Source organism: Lepidochelys kempii, chromosome 3 (assembly GCF_965140265.1).
Source record: "Lepidochelys kempii isolate rLepKem1 chromosome 3, rLepKem1.hap2, whole genome shotgun sequence".
Classification (NCBI taxonomy): domain Eukaryota; kingdom Metazoa; phylum Chordata; order Testudines; family Cheloniidae; genus Lepidochelys; species Lepidochelys kempii.
The window spans coordinates 29,038,222-29,055,794 of record NC_133258.1 but is presented as its reverse complement, the minus strand read 5'-3'; the positions used below and the strand labels follow the sequence as shown (position 1 = coordinate 29,055,794).

General features: G+C 38.5%; 1 protein-coding gene across 3 annotated transcripts; it reads right to left on the bottom strand.

Moving 5' to 3' along the window:
• Nucleotides 1–4,993: 4,993 nt before the first annotated feature.
• Nucleotides 4,994–17,567, bottom strand: E2F6 (E2F transcription factor 6). Of its 3 annotated transcripts, none has more exons than XM_073336006.1 (7): nt 17,232–17,567; nt 15,880–15,934; nt 11,588–11,804; nt 11,007–11,165; nt 10,321–10,435; nt 8,323–8,470; nt 4,994–5,725 (listed from the first exon to the last, which is right to left on the bottom strand). In XM_073336006.1, exons 1-7 carry the CDS (start codon nt 17,286–17,288, stop codon nt 5,721–5,723), a joined length of 756 nt encoding a protein of 251 aa, XP_073192107.1. In that variant the 5' UTR covers nt 17,289–17,567; the 3' UTR covers nt 4,994–5,720. The 3 variants fall into 3 exon arrangements, with proteins under 3 accessions (XP_073192107.1, XP_073192108.1, XP_073192109.1); XM_073336007.1 differs by having other exon boundaries at nt 11,594–11,804; XM_073336008.1 differs by having other exon boundaries at nt 17,366–17,567.
• Nucleotides 17,568–17,573: the final 6 nt, after the last annotated feature.

Genomic DNA, 17,573 nt, shown 5'->3' with positions numbered 1-17,573 from the left:
AGCATTAATACTGTTGCAAATAGCTAACATTTGCCTTTTGCTGGGGCTTTCAGATCCAGGGTTCTTCTGTTCAACTTCTAGTTGCATCTTGGCTGTGCTGGGCCTCAACCAAAACCGCGGATCTTCAGGGAAGTGTATTATGATGTATACTACATTGAAATTTAATAAATAAAAACAAAAATACATTTTGAGTTTAAGCAATACATTTAAATGCTTCCATATCCCAGTTTTCAGTACCTATCCTCACTCACCAGTATTCAAGTGCAACTGAGACCCCACCCACTTAAATATTTAAAGACCCAAATTTCTTCTCTTTTACATAAATGGTTCTTTAAAAAAAAGTATTGAACTATGCCATTTCAGTTTTATTTTCAAAAGGATGTAGCTATTTTTCTCCTGTAAGTTAAAAGTGACAAATATAATTACCTCACTTCAATGCCTTGCAAGTAAAGGGACCTCCTGTTCCATATTTTGATAGTATACACAGTTGAAGGGAGGATTTCTCTTAGAAAGAAGTTTAGAAAAATATGTACACAACATAGAAACTACAGAAAAGTACAGTATCTATACCAAATTGTGTCATTTAGGCCTCAACATATTTTAAAATATATGTATATTATTGTCAGAGACATCAGATGCAAGACCAAAAAGAATAGCAGATCATGGCTTAGGTAACAGTAAATACCTTTTTAACAGCGTCAGATCTGGGCACCTTCATTTCAGATGTAAACAGTTTAAACCTGATTCAAACTACTAAGAAACTGAGACCTTGTTAATACTCAGGATTAGCCACAAATCAACATTTGGCAACTGGCACCCAGCATAACTACACCACTGTAAACTGCAAGTGTAGACTAAGCCATGATTTATACCAGTTGACCTCAACCCTGCTTGTAAATAAACTCCTTGCAAACACAGCTTATTCAAAACGTAGAGCTTGTATCCTTAAAGGGACCTTCCAAAACTCTCTCTCTCCCTACCAAGTCCTATTGGTTTCAACACTTATTCACATTCAAAACTCTGCAGTAGTTATCTTCTCTCTCATTATGCCAAATAAGGTCTGAATTGGCCAGTTATGTGGCTTGCTCTAATTATGGAGTCAGAAGCAGGGCATTTTATAATAATGTGTTCTGGTTATGGCTATCACTGACTAATGCAATTAGAGATGCTCAATCATTCTAATGTAGGCAAGAGTAAAAAAAAATTCATACCTGTTCCTAATGTATTGAAAGCAGAATACCTGGAGACAGTTGAGGGAGGAATATTATACAGGCACACGTTGCAAAATGGTTTATTTTTATATAAAAACAAGAAATTTCAATAACCACTTTACACAAAAAAAAAATCAAATAGATGCACTGTATCATATATACTCACATGAGTAAAGTCTTATCTCCTCTATTAAGGTATCCCATCACATTCACCTTTTATGACAGTTTCTAATACTCAAGCTGAGCATAATTCAACATCTATTCCTACACTGTCAAGTCTAAGCTTATTTAACTAGCTGGCTACTTCCATGATCATCTGAAATATGTTAAGGTCTTCCATTAGCACAACTAGATAAGGTTACAAAGATTCAAGTAACAAAAAGGTACTGCTTAACCATGAATAGAGGGTAGAGTGCACATTTTAAAATATTTAATATGCATTATTAAAGTCAGTATACAGGGATAAGTCTAGTCCATTGTAAAAACAAATTAAGAGTAGTTTCATATTTATATCTGGCCCCAGGCTTCCCTCACAATTTTGTCATTTTACCACTTTTTTTTATGTTTAAATGTTTTTCTCCATCTGTTTCTGTGTGAAAGACCCACACTAAAAGGTGAAAAGAGGAAACTATTTACAAAATGCTGTTAAATGCATGACAAAGAAAAAACTTCCTCAACTTCCCTTTAATAGTGATCTTCAGTGTTACTTGTAACAGGTAAATATATTGACAAGCGTGTTTAAGATGGAGTCCCTTTAATATATGCTATAGCTCATTATTCCACGTTACATGGCTGCACAGTTCAAGACCCTATCCTAATGCACAAAATGTAGGTTTCCTCACTCTTGTGCTAATGAAATCTTAAGTGTTCATTTCACAGTAAACAGTCTATTGTCCAAACTGTTGAAATGATCCTATAAAAGGCTAATTAAATGATTACTGCTTATTCCGTCCAAAAGCAAACAACTCTGCCACCTAGAGGGAGATATGTTTTGTCAGACAGACTAAGGTCTTGCAACTCAGACAATTTAAACTAAGGTCTACTGATCAGGTTCTCGAGAAAGCATGTCTTCCTCCAATGATCTTTCTACTCACAGATGCTTTAGGATTTCTTGCTTGCTCCGGACCCTTTACAAGCTTCTTCCCAGTCCATATTATAACCAAGCCAGCAAGTGTACCTTCATTTTTTCCTAAACTTTAGATGAATCCTAAGTAATGCTTCTATTGAAGCCCATGGTACAGTTCACTGTTCTGAAGGAAGCCAAAGTAGGAAAGATAAGGAGATTCCAATAATGCTGAAGTCCCATTTGGAATTCACTAAGCCATCTCCCTAGATCTGGAAGTTGTTAGATCACATACAAAACATCTGAGTGCTGCTTGAAACAAGTACTGGTCTGCTTAATACTTTGTCCAGTGGGCAAACTATATATAATTGGATTAATTTGGGGTCTTCATTTAGTTGCACTGAAGCTATTTAGAGTCCACTACCCTCTGCTGTTTGTTAACAAAATAAAAGCAGACTTGTTTTAAACAACAGCTGTATAAAACATCAGTATTTAAAAATTCTGATTATCTGAAGTCTCCAATAAGCATTGGCTTTAATGGACTTAACTACAGGAAAGTATTTCAGCAGTTAGAACGTAGTGGTAGTTCTATTTTTGACCTTCCTGTGAATTGAGAAAGTGATTACACTAAGTCTGTCACAGTTGGAAGTTTAAAATTATGCCTGGGTAAATTAAAGAAAAATCTTGATAAGCATACAATCTATACTATAGCAAAACAATAGGGAGTCCCACACTTAAGTTGTTGATATCCCAGATGAACTAACTCATTTGGAAAACTAGTCCCAGAGGGACAGTAGTGTAAAACACTTTGTATCTTGCTAAATATTTTAGAAAAAAAGGGAAACTGCAGCTACAGCTGAGAGAACAGTTCCAAATTAGGCAACTTTTTGCATGGTAAAAATTATGAAAAGGCAGCTCTACTATTTCGAAGCACTGCGTTACAGTTAAGTTCAAGACATATGCAGCAACCATTAATAACAGATTTACACATCAATCACTGGGTATGTAGCACTGTCAAGATGCCTCAATACTACAATGACATACCATCTAATTATAGAAGTTAGTGAGCCGGTACAATACAATGTTTCAATTAGGGCTGGCAAGCGATTAAAAAAAAAAATCACACGATTAATTGCACTGTTAAATAATAGAATACCATTTATTTAAATATTTTTGGATGTGTTCTACATTTTCAAATTTATTGATTTCAAGTGCAACATAGAATACAAAGTGTACAGTACTCGCTTTATAATTTATTTTTGATTACAAAGTATTTGCACTGTAAAAACCAAAAATAGTATTTTTCAATTCACCTAATGCAAGTACTGTAGTGCAATCTCTTTATCATGAAAGTTGAACTTACAAATGTAGAATTATGTAAAAAGAAAACTACATTCATAAATAAAACCATGTAAAATTTTGAAGCTTGCAAGTCCACTCAGTCCTACTTCTTGTTCAGCCAGTCGTCTGTTTACATTTGCAGGAGATAATGCTGCCTGCTTCTTGTTTACAATGTCACCTGAAAGTGAAAACAGGTCTTCTCAAGGCACTGTTGTAACCGGCATTGCAAGATATTTACCTGCCATATGGGCTAAAGATTCATATGTCCCTTCATGCTTCAACCCCCATTCCAGAGGATGCGTGTCCATACGGATGACAGATTCTGCTCGATAACAATCCAAAGCAGTGCAGACAGTCACATGTTCATTTTCATTATCTGAGTCAGATGCCACCAGCAGAAGGTTGATTTTCTTTTTTGCTGGTTTGGGTTCTGTAGTTTCCGCATTGGAGTATTGCTCTTTTAAGACTTCTGAAAGCATGCTCTACACCTCATCCCTCTCAGATTTTGGAAGGCACTTCAGATTCTTAAACCTTGGGTCAAGTACTGTAGCTATCTTTAGAAATCTCACATTGGTATCTTGTGTTTTGTCAAATCTGCAGTGAAAGTGTTCTTAAAACGAACATGTGCTGAGCCATCATCCGAGACTGCTATAACATGAAATATATGGCAGATGCGGGCAAAACAGAGCAGGGGACATACAATTCTCCCCCAAGGAGTTCAGTCACAAATTTAATTAATGCAGTATTTTTTTTAACTAGCATCAGGAGCATGGAAGCATGTCCTCTGGAATGGTGGCCAAAGCATGAAGGGGCATACGAATGTTTAGCATATCTGGTATGTAAAGACTTTGCAATGCTGGCTACAGAAGTGCCATGCGAACACCTGTTCTTACTTTCTGATGACATTGTAAAGAAGAGGACAGGATTATCTCCTCTAAATGTAAACAAACTGGTTTGTCTTAGCGATTGGCTGAACAAATAGGACAGAGTGGACTTGTAGCATCTAAAGTTTTAGATTGTTTTGTTTTTGAGTGCAGTTATGTACAAAAAAAATCTACATTTGTAAGTTGCACTTTCACAACAAAGACTGCACTACAGTACTTGTATGAGGTGAATTGAAAAATAGTATTTCTTTTGTTTATTATTTTTACAGTGCAAATATTTGTAATAAAAGTATACTTTGATTTCAATTACACCACAGAATACAATATATATGAAAATGTAGACATCCAAAATATTTAATAAATTTCAATTGGTATTCTATTGTTTAACAGTGCAATTAAAAACTGCGATGAATCGTGATTATATTCACATAATGAATTTCTACTCTTTAAAGAGAAAGCCAAGATGAAGTTCAACTAAACACCGTTAGACTGACTTTTTATATTTACAGGTTTATTTCAGTTTTTGCTGTACAAAGGCAAAAGTGCAATTCATTTGGTCAATCTCCAGTAGTGACTATCTAAACATGATACAGATATATACACACACATAAGCCATGCCTTTAACTTCATTGTTCGCACTGTGCGGAGTTAGATGCAAACCACATCCACACAGTGCAAGGCATAGCTTCAATTTTTCATGATGTTTACTTGTCATATTCCTTATGGGTAAGAAAAGCCTTCCAATGCTCCAGTTCTCGATTCTTACATTATATTTAACAATCCTGTTTAGTGACAGTGCAGTTTCAGAATTAAAAGTGCTTCTTTATTATCTGTAGTCTTGCAGGACCATATTTTGGTCCAGATGTGGCTTTAAAGAATATTCATTTTTGAAGTAATTTCTTGTCCATATTTATCATCATTCAAATTATTTAATAAAAACGGTAAAAACAAGGCCATTTCCCCCAAACGCTGCAGATTACGCACAAGTGTAGAAACAAAGCTCCTAAAAATGGTTCCTTGAATTACCTTCTTTTAGACTGAAGCAATTGAAGATAATTGCGTGAAAGCACTCAACAACTGAATTATTCCCATTTTAAGTTTGAAAAACATATTCATAGTTCCAAGTAACTCAGGGAATTCTGCAGTGCAGATATTCATGATAATCTGCACCGGACTTGGTGTTCTAATGGTTCTTCACCCTTCATGTTGATTTAGAAGATCTCACTCTAGAAGGGAAGTGAAAAAAGATTACCAAAACATGTATTCTTTTTCAGGGAACATTCATATTTATGAAAGCTGAGGTATGGTAGAATTAAAAAAAAGTACTGCATCTACATGTGATCTTATTGTGCTATACACGGATTTAGAAACTTTACATATATGCCCTTTAAAAATTCAGGTGTAAGAATTCTAGGGTAACAAACGACACTATAAAATGGTTCTATCGCCCCTCACCGTTAAGATCATTCCGCTGATACTGCGAAACAAAAGGGCGGGGAGGTGCTAAGACAGTACCACTTAAACCAGTGAAATTAAAAAAAAAATTAAAAAAAAAAAAAGATATGGTCACGTGACATGAAAGGGAATGTAAATCTTGATAGGCACAAAAACAAGGAAGCGGGGGAAAAACAAACTAGGCAGATACAAGAAGTGTTGTTATTCTTTAAAGCTTATCCTACATTTGAACGGTTTATAGAGACAAGCAGTAGTTACACAAGAAGTGCTAACATGAAGCATGACTGCTTATGCAAGTAAAATAATGAACTAATTCATTATGTGCTTTATAGCTTAAACTGCTAATAGAGGTTTCCCAAACTTTACTGAGATAAATGCTTGACACAGAAAAGAATTTAATATGTCTTATTCAAAGATTTCAAAATATTTAGTCTCATCACCCCAGTTATTATACTCATTTTGCAAGACAGATAAATGGAGGTAGAGATTACATGATTTGCCCAACTTCACATTGAATGTGCAGCAGAGGAGGGAATTAAACCCAGAAATCCTTATTGCTAGTCTTTTTGTTCTAATAGGACAAGTTGCTAAGTATTGCCATGGTTGAAAGCAGAAATGTACTTTAGAATCCTGACTACCTCACTTAAAAAAAATTGGAATGGCTGATTGTTAATAATTTAAGTTACCTTGTAACAGAAATACTCCCCAATTCCTCTTTTCCTTGGCACTCAAAGAAGAAATCCAAGACTAATTTATGTAGGAAGGTACAAGACATGAGAATTCTGAGGGAAGTTAGTGATTTTATTGAGCATTGCTGTGGCAAGTAAACAGGAACAGGTCATCCACAGTTTTATACCCATATTAATGACAGAAATACTGGGCTCCGTTATTTTAAAAAAAATATTTCCACTCCCTATGGAAGACAATTAACATTCTATAACTACATACTGTAAGCTACAAATCTCAGACCTCTTTACACTGACTTTTGCAAAGGGTTAACTCCTCAGTCCTCTAGAATTAGTGCCACTAAACACAGGAGATACTTTATAAGGAAAAACTATTGCGTTAGGATTATGTTAACACAAAGACTGTTGGAAACGGACCAATCACATCACCATGTTGCTATTCCACAAGTGGCACAAAAACAAAAATCTTAGTGGACACCGGGGGAAGGTGTTTCAAATAGCATTGCTGAAAATAAGTCACCTTAACTACTCCCCCCACCTTCCCATCAAACTACGTATCCTGCTTTGTTTACTTCCAGACAGCAGTAACCTGCATATATGACTGGTTATCTTGCATCTCTATTGATGAAAACAGACACATCCGCTCTCACTTGAAGTGAGCTATTGAGTTAGTTGTCAAGTTTTCCTGTTTTGCAAACTCTAAGATTCTGTAGCAAGGTATTATACATCTAATCACAGAACAGCAGGGCACCAGATTATATTATACAATAGTGTTACACAAATCAAAATATGTATAGGTAACAAGTAGAGCAGAGCAAATAACTGATTTTTTCAGTTCACACAGAGTTCTGTAAAAAAAAAAAAATTAGTTTGAGTCAAAATGAATCTAAAGATCCTAAAATGTTTCAGCGAAACAAGAAGTCCGTTCCTGGATGAATAAAACATGTTTGATCCGAAATGCTTTGTTTCCAGCATTATTAAAGGGCTAGATTCACTAAACAACAAGAAGAGGAGGAGCCTTCCTTATAACTTTTAGCCCAGTAGTTAGGGGATTCACACCACCAGGCTATGTTCACTCTCACTCTCTCTCTCCGGCTCAAGTACTTTCTCCTCCTGTTGAAGCTGTTCCACTTTGTATAGAGACTTGACCCAGAACACACCATAGCTTGGTGGTTAGGGGATGATCCTGTGAAGTAGAAGACCCAATCCAAATCCTTGCCCTGTATAAAGAAATGGAGATAACGGAACCCAGGCCTTCCACATCCCTGGTGAGTGCCCTATGCATTGGGCTAAAAGTTATAAGGAGGAACCCACTGCCAGCTGTTTTCTGAATGGGACCTATGTTCCCTTGCAAATCTAGCCCAAAAACTTTTTTTTGGACTAAATTATTCAATTAATGTGTGTCAAATCTGAAAACAGTTTCATGTCAACAAAAACCACATTTTTCAACAAATAAACTATTTATCCAAAAGATTTTGCCCAGCTCTAGTAACAAGGGCTAAAGTTGATTTTGAAATATTTTTCATATGCTGAAAATTTAGCCCACTTTAAAAATTATACAAGTTTCAGGGGGATTAGAAGTGTTTATCATTCTGACAAACCGAGTTGGATACAATACATATTTCATAGTAGTTTGTCTCATGTTGATAAATACCTTTCTTCCATTTAAATTTCTCACATACCTTCATCAAGAGGTACTGGTGATTTAGTTTCTGACGTCAGAGTATCCATATCTTCAAAAGTTTTGGCACCTGGGTTATCTTGCTCCACTTCACATAAATATACATCAATGGGTCCCTTTGTGCTCTTTATACGTACTTCTATACAATCCTGTAAAACAGATTTTATATACACAGAATCAGAAGAAATTTATAGATTAAGCCAAACTAATTTTTACTTCAAGTATTTTGCATCTATTTTAACACAAATAGACATACAAGAACAGGTCCAGATATAGGAGGGACATATTAACTTCAACAGACTTTAATTAAGCCAATTTAAAGGTTCTTTAGTTCTTGGTAAATTGGTAGGGTTACCTATGAACCTGCCATATTGAATGACATCTATTAAATAATGTAATTAAGCAACTGAACACTTCTGTGTGCTAGAAGGGTTTTATTTTGATGAGGGTCCATCCAATGTGAAGAACTACTTTCTTTCGTTGCTCATTTTCAACAGGCCATGTTGATAAATGACTGAATTTTATTACACTGTTATAAACAGAGGTAGCAAAAGTGATGAGTTTAGGGTCAATGTGACAACTGAATAGCTCAAAACAATCAGTGTTGGCACAAATTTTACTGCTAGCACAATCAGTAAGGCAGGACAAATTTAATAAATTGCTATGTCAACACCCCCACTAGATAATATCAGCAATGTAATGGGCTTTCAAGAACCAAAGGCAGAGGACACGAAATTACCCCAAGACATTAATCAAAAAACTGATTTAGGTGTAAACATTATAGGGAAACAAGTTCTAGAACTATTTTTTCCCCAAAGAGACGAATGCATTGTAATAGAAAAAAAATCAAATATGCATGAAAATTTTACAGAATGTTGTACTAGCTTTCTAAACAATTACAGTCAGGGCTGGTAGCACCTCTTAGTAAGGTTGCTTGAAACTATTATAAGCCTCTGTTTTCAGTTGCTTATAAAACTGTGCCTAACCAACCAATTGGGCTGAAAATTTCCATGTTAGGCATCTACCCGAGGAGGAATCATTTCGGAAAATTTAAGTCAGGCAGTTTACAGCTGTTTCCAAGAATGAAAGTATGGAAACCCACTGCCAGAATTTTTTTACTATAGCCAAAGCAATATGTAATTTGAGAAGCTGTCGCTCCCTGATGCTAAGCAAGTTAGCGAAACCAAGCTTGTCAGAGATCATCACTAATTGTGTGTTTTTCTTTTTTGATTGCCTGACTTGACACCCTGGGATCTGATTTGCTTAAGTGCTGCACACTCACAGCTGCAACCGAAGCCAACAGGAGCTGTGCTTTGAACATATAAAGATCTATATAGGGCTAAGTACTCTGAAAAGTCAGGTCTAGGAGTCTCAAATTGGGTAGTAGTGTATGCTTGTAAACTAAGCCCTGATCTACATGGGGGAGAGGGGGGCATCTAAGTTACGCAACTTCAGCTATGTTAATAACGTAGCTGAAGTCGATGTACTTAGACCTACTCACCGCGGTGTCTTCACCATGGTGAGTCGACTGCTGCCGCTCCCCCATTGACTCTGCCTCGCGGCGGTGGAGTACAGGAGTCGACGGGAGAGTGCTCGGGGATCAATTTATTGCATCTAGACTGGACGCGATAAATCAACCCCCGCTGGATCGATTGCTGCCCATGTAGACGTACCCTTAATCTCTGTGCCTCAGTTCTCCATCTTTAAAATGGGGGATGTTAATCATACCGCCTCATCTCAAGGTGTGGTTTTAAATTATATTAATTTGTGAAGCATTCAGGTACTTTAGCAATGAGCACCTTAGCTAAAACACTGTCCCCACACACTTTTACACCAAACATTATTGCAGGTATCTTTGTTTTATGAAAAGTATCAGATAAGAACACCAATATTATATCATACCAATATTAATTTCTGTATGTGAAAAATGAATTGCTCTTCTTGCAAACTCGAATTCTAAAAATGCAGTTGCCTTAGAGTAATGAAAAGCAATACTTACTTCTTTAGGAGCTGGTATTTCTAGTTTTGTTTCTTCTGGAGCTTTGATTGCCATAACAATCTGTTCTTGAAAGGCCTTAATGCTATGAATATCTTGATATGTCACATAAGCTAGTGTACACATAAGTCAAGGATTCTATAAGGAAATCTGTTAACTGTTTTAAGAAAAAGGGACGGCTGTTACTGTGTTATATAATTACTTTCTGATCTCTTTCAAGGAACGGACAAGTTTCACTGGTCATTGTCTGAAAATGAATTTATTTAAGTACCAGACTTTCTTCTAGTTAGCCTTCAGCCTAGAGGCAAGCATAGAATGAGGAATCTTAGGTGATATTCCCAATTTTCATGTTTGGTGTTTAACTCATCTCAATTACAAAACGACTTTTCATTTGTCAAAGCTTGCCTATGAGATAGGACTACTAAATGTAAATATTCATAATTACTTCAGTGATAGTGTTCCTTTAAGACCACACCTTCAACTTTTACCTTCTGCTGTTTATTCTATATAGACACATACCTGCACATATAAGTTTATTTGGGACCAGTAATTCCAAGTACTACTTGCCCTGTACTAAAGCATGAGAAGGAAGGCAATGAATTCCACCTCTTACGCGCTATACTAAATTTCCATCACTAAATGCTTGGTGCCAGTAGCCAAAATAACTGATCCAGCAGTTAAAAGGGTATTTTGTGTTTTCTTTGTCATCCGTTAATTCAAACAACTGGTGAGCACAGTCCTTAATTAATTCATCCAGAGCTTCTTCCATTGCTGATAAATCAGAAAGTTCATCTCTAAGCTTTTGCTGTTCTGATGCCTTTCCAGCAACCTGATCGAGATCAGATCCTCTAAAAGAATATGAAAGTTATCAAGAATATTATTTAAAGCTTATATTTATAAATAAATTCTGTAGTGCAATACAGAACACTTAAACATTTTTTAACTTTTAAAAAAGTGTAGTTAAAATGTTGAAAGCTTTTTGGTCATAAACTATTATTTTTAGTTTCTTGTGGTCAGTTAAAAAAAAAATCTTCACAATTGCTTCATTTCCTGATACTAGAAAGTTAAAAGCATCTTATAATTAGAGACTGTATTAATTACACAGTGTGATTTAAGAGGCTGTACCATCTCATTTATGAAAGTTACTGCAAAACACAAAAGAAGCTAAAACACGTTTTCACAATTAAGTCAAAGTTAGGTCAAACTACATTACACAAAATATCTGTATTATTTTTGCAAATGTAAGTTAGAAATTTCAAAGCCAACTCACACCCACTGGATAAGATTCTTAGATCTTTTCTGAATCAGGTGGATTCCATCCAATACATTGGTGATGTCATATACTCTTCGTTTTCGTACCCCCAGAGTTGTTGCTACTTCATTCAAATCAAGAACACCATCTTGTGCAGTTTTGACAAGATCCATGAATTTTCGGGTCAGGTAAACCAGGGATGCATCAAAACGAGGCTTTGTGACTTTCAGGGTTTCTGTAAAGGTTTGACATTGCATCATTTAGTATTAATCCATGCAGCTCTGTTCAAAGCATTGTCATAATTTTCCAATATACAATGCTTATGAAAAGTGTTATTAGAACAGGAGGTTGAAGTTTTGTTCTATATCAGTACAAGTCATAAAGAAAGCTGTCCATCCAATATGCCTTAATTAATTTGTAGAAGTTACATCTAGAAAGCTAAAAGGTATCTCCATGCCTTTTAAATTCTTGACATTAGACTTCCAACAAGGATATCAACTGTGATATGAACATATGTATAAGCAATTTTACAAACTGGTAGGCTACTAAACAGCCATGATGATATCTTGTGTTTAAAATAGTCCTGTTGCCAATTACAAGCCTGAAACCAAGAAGTAAAAGACTGTCTGAATGCCACCTACCTATGCCATCTGGTCCCTCACTTAAATAACATAAAATTAAAAGTTACTTATTATGTCTGCACATAACTTGTTAAATGGCTTCTAACAAAAGAAAAAGTAAACTAGACCACCCAGTTTTCAAACAGCTGTAATTATAGGAGTATCAATTACCACAATTTACTTCCATTAAATTAAATCACTGGCTAATTTGCTCCTCCATTTCATTTAATCAAAACATCAAGAACAAAATCTTTTTTAAGAACTCCAGCTGCCTTTTGATCTTTCAGAAAGAAGAGAATAATTCAGACGCTGACCACAGGAAACTAATCAACAGAAAGTTTTCTTTATTTTTCTCCCTTGCATTACAACTAATAAAAGGTGCTAATAACTTGTAAGGGGAAGGTACCCCTTTGGGAGAAAGGCAGCATAAAAATACCTCTTCCAGATTTTTTTTTTTTTAGGGGAAGTGGAATTAATTTGGAAATGTTTAGCTTCTGACTGTGAGAAAGGCTGTCTAAACTAAGGTTATGTCTACACTGCAGATGACTATCAGCACAGCTATATTGGTTAGGGATCACACTTCTGACTGACATAGCTATGCCAGCAGAAGTCTGTAGCGTAGATGCAGCCATTCCAGCAAAACTGCACTTTACCAATAAGTAGCACAGCTTTGCTTGTATAGCTGTGTCCACACTAGGAGTGCTTTGCTGGTACAGTATATTAGTACTTCTATACCAGTGAACCACTCCCAGTGTACACCCAGCTTACATAAACTATTAAGATGATTTCTGATACTTGGATAAAGTTTATGGTTTAAAAATAATTCAGTTATTAATCACATAAATGTTTCCGAGCAGTACTTTATTTTACCCTTAAAGTTTTGTTTAGACATCAAAGGTGCAGAGCTCGAGGATATTGCACATGCAGCTATCAAAAGTTTTGAAGACTGACACAGAGAAACTGCTTGGTACCCTTATACTTGGGCCATTTTTCTGCCTTTAATTCCTGAAATTTAACCTGGAAATGTTTTATTCGAACGTGAAATATTAGAGTACATATTCAGTTCAAATACTGCATGTTTTCAACCTCAGGATACATAACACCTTACAAGACAGTGAGAACCAGACAACCAAGGAATCCCAGCCGAAAGCTTGCTATGCTCATCAGAACCGTTCTAATAAACTAAATCCCCAATCCTGTAATTGCATCCATGCAAGAAGACTCTTACTGAGCTCAACAAGAGACACTACAGGTCCAAGAGTCATTTGAGAGTATATGGAATCAAGACCTACCTCTGTCTATCTGTAAAACATTGAAGGTGCTCCACAGGCCTAAGAGGCTCTCATACTGGTTCTCTCTATGGCTCAGAAGTTTCAAATTTTGTACCACTATAGGGTGCACTCCAGTCCAGGTTTTACAATCCAAGAGCACCTGAAATTTGATTTAAAAACACCTATGGGCCAAGTTCTCCACAGCCCACTAACTTCAACTGAGTTGCATGGCATGTAACTCATAGCAAAATTTGTCCCATATATTCCTTAATTTGTACTATTAAACTACCAATTTCTGTCCCTGATTCTGTTAAGACTATGCCTGCTCCAGGTTTGACTTAATAAATCTTAAGATTTTTTTAATTGAAATTTTCCAGTATTAATGAGACACGTGTCCTTAGTTTGCATGACATCTTCACAGTATGTTATTTATTCCATTCCTGTAAGGTTGTGTACTTTATATATCAGAACGGCAGAGATCCAATCACCACATCAAATTAAATACTAACAGCAAATTTTTTTTTTAAGTACACCAGAAGCAGGAAGCCTGCCACACAACCAGGGACTCAAGGGACTCAAGGAAGATAAGGCCATTGTGGAGAAACTAAATGAATTCTTTGCATCAGTCTTCACTGCAGAGGATGTAAGGGAGATTCCCACACTTTCTTTTTAGGTGACAAATCTGAGGAACTGTCCCAGGCTGATGTGTCAACAGAGGAGGTTCTGGAACAAATTGATAAATTAAATGGTAGTAAGCCACCAGGTCCAGATGGCATTCACATAAGAGTTTTGAAGGAACTCAAATCCGGAACTGCAGAACTACTAACTGTGGTATGTAACCTATCACTTAAATCAGCTTCTGCACATGACTGGAGGATAGCTAATGTGACACCAATTTTTAGAAAAGGCTCCAGAGTCAATCCTTGCAATTATAGGCAACTTCAGTACCAGGCAAATTGGTTGAAACTATAGTAAAGAACAGAATGAGGCACATGGACGAACATGATTTGTTGGGGGAAGAGTCAACATGGCTTTGTAAAGGGAAATCACACCTCACCAATCTATTATAATTCTTTGAGGGGAGGTCAACAAACATGTGGACTAGTGTACTTGGACTTTCACAAAGCCTTTGACAAAGTCCCCCACTAAAGGGTCTTAAGGAAATTAAGCAGTCATGGAATAAGAGGGAAGGTCCTCTCATGGATCAGTAACTGGTTAAAAGATAGGAAACAAAGGGTAGGAATAAATGGTCAGTTTTCACAATGAAAACAGGTAGTGGTGTGCACCGGGGATCTGTCTGGGACCAGTCCTGTTCAACATATTCATAAATGATCTGGAAAAAGGAGTAAACAGTGAGGTGGCAAATTTGACAGACAAAATTACTTAAGACAGTTAAGTCCAAAGCAGACTGCAAAGAGTGACAAAGGAATCTCACAAAACTGGGTGACGGGGCAACAAAATGGCAGATGAAATTCAGTGTTGATAAATGCAAAGTAATGCACATTGGAAAACAATCTCAACAATACATACAAAGTGTTACAAGGTTATTGAGGGGGGGAGGGGCATCCACAGTACAGCCACCCTTATTTCTGAGCTGGGCAACCGGAGAGTGACAGCTGTTGGCCAGGCACCCAGCTGTGAAGGCAGCGGCCCGCAAGCAGCAGCACAGAAGTAAGGCTGGCAATACCATACCGTGCCACCCTTACTTCTGTGCTGGTGCCTTCAGAGCTGGGTGGCCAGAAAGTGGGCAGACTGAGGACCCAGCTCTGCAGGCTGCAGCGCAGAGGTAAAGGTGGAAATACCATACCATGCCATGCTTACTTCTACACTGCTGCTGGTGGCGACTGCTTTCAGAGCTGGACTCCCAGCCAGCAGCCACCACTCTCTAGCTACCCAGCTTTGAAGGCAGCACCACCACCAGCAGCAGCGCAGAAGTAGGGTTCAGTACTGCTACCCCTCCCACAATAACCTCGTGATCCCCCCACTACTCCTTTTTGGGTCAGGGCCCCTACAATTACAACACCATGAAATTTCAGATTTAAGTAGCTAAAATCATGAAATTTACGATTTTTAAAATCCTAGGATATTGAAATTAAACAAAATGGACCAGGAATTTGCTAGGGCCCTACTAATAGCCTATCACTATAATGAGATGGAAAGTGAAAAACAAAATGGTCAGTGATGGGCTGATTATTACTGCTTGCTCAACTGCTTGATTTCGCTCTATGCCATCCTTCCCTCTGTTTTATACAGATTATAAACAAATAAGGAGGCAAATATGTATACAGTGCCTGGCATTCTTTGGGTAAATACGTGAACTAAGTTTGTGAAGAGAGCAGCAGTTTATTCAAACTCCTCATCTAACTGCATAAACCTTGAGAAAAAGAAACATCTCTAAATTTGAAGTTCAGAAACTTACTTCTCATTGTCACAAACTGGACCTCATCTTCCATATTAAGGTTGATTTTTGGTGGCTAAAAAAACAAAACAAAACACAAAAAAGGTGAGTTTAGGACATGAAATATACATATGGCAAACAGGAAGCTTTCCTGCATGAAGATTAGCTCCCTTTCTGTAGAATGGAGGCTTTTGTTAAATAAGTTGTCTTAAGTCTTCAGACAGCTTCAGTGTTTTTTCTACTGTTCATAGCTTTGCGTAAGTGTAACCAAGGGAAAATTTAACCGTCTGGTTAGTTTTCACTGCTGGGATTGAAAACTCTGTAGGATGAAACTGAGAACTGAGCTAGTTTTCACTGTGCTCTGGCTCAAACCTTTCCCAACCAGTAGCAGATACAGGCACTTGAGCCAGGAAGGATTAATATAAAGGCTTGTGGAAGGGGTGAATAGCGAAGACACCCCCCCAAACTCAACTTCTATCACAACTGCAGAAATCAGGAGTAATGAAGGACTGGTGATCCACCCAGGTGATTGCTATGAGGCACTCAGGTGGGGGAAAGAATGTTCCTGCTTAGCTGGGCAAGAGGTTCACTCCTCACATAGGCATTGCACAGAAAGCATTAAAGGATGCCTTGATCATCTCTTCCTTCACTTCTTGAAGGCCCATTACATAGATTATATAATTTAGAACACAGGTCGCTATAACTACAATGCAAATAGTTTGACTTCAACTCAAGGGTGTTTTCTGAGCAATAGAATTGCAACAACGATCCTAGAAGGCCTCCCTCTTTTTCTTGCTACTTCTTTTGAAGTAATGCCATGAAACAAGACCGTTTATCAAAGTTTCCAGCTACCAACCCATGAAAAATTCAGAAAAGAAAGGTATCAAGTCAAAATTAGCCCAAGTTTTAGGATTTGTAAAAATACGCTTTAAGAAAATCCACAGCAGTAGAAACAGACCCGGGAACAAAAAAAGCGTCTGAACAGATCCTGTTTTTAAATCACGCTCCCGGGTAACCCACTGCATCGTCGGCGCAGCGGAGCCGGAGAGCGAAGCCGGAGAGAAAGAAGCGGTTTATCCGCAGCAGCGGCCAAGGCGCCCGGAGAGCGGAGCCGCCGTTACATCATTTAACCGCACACCGAAGAAAAGTCTCTTTTCGGGCAACTCTGATGTTTAACGCCGCCACGCCACATCCTTCCTTTCCCAGGGGGGAGGGGCCGGGTCGGGTCACTGGCGGCGCGTGGAGCGAGCCTGCCAGGGCCCCCCTCTCAGGGGCCCCCCTCGCTCTCTGCGCTGCTCAGAGGGTCCGGGGAGCGGGAGAGCGACTGGGCCGGGGCGCCGCGCAGCCACCAGCCGCTTCCCGCCCTCACTCACCCGCAGCGTGTCCGGGTGCAGCGGCCGCAGGCTCTTCCCCTGGGCGGGGGTGGCCATGTTAGCTCGGCTCCCCGCCCAGCGGCCGGCGCCAGGCCTCTCGCGGCCCGGGACGCTGCTCACAGGCCGCCGCCCACCTGGAGCGGCGAGTCCATGTCCGGGCGAGCGCCGCCCCCCGTCACACCTCCGGGAGGAGCGGGCAGGGCCCGGCCGCGTTGCGATCCGCTCCCCAGGCCGGCGGCCGCTGGGCAGGGAAAGCGACTCCCGGCGGCGACAGCGTGAGGCTCGGGCCGTCGCTCCCCAGCCCCTCCCCGCGGCCAGCCGCCCTCACCCACAAGCCTCCGC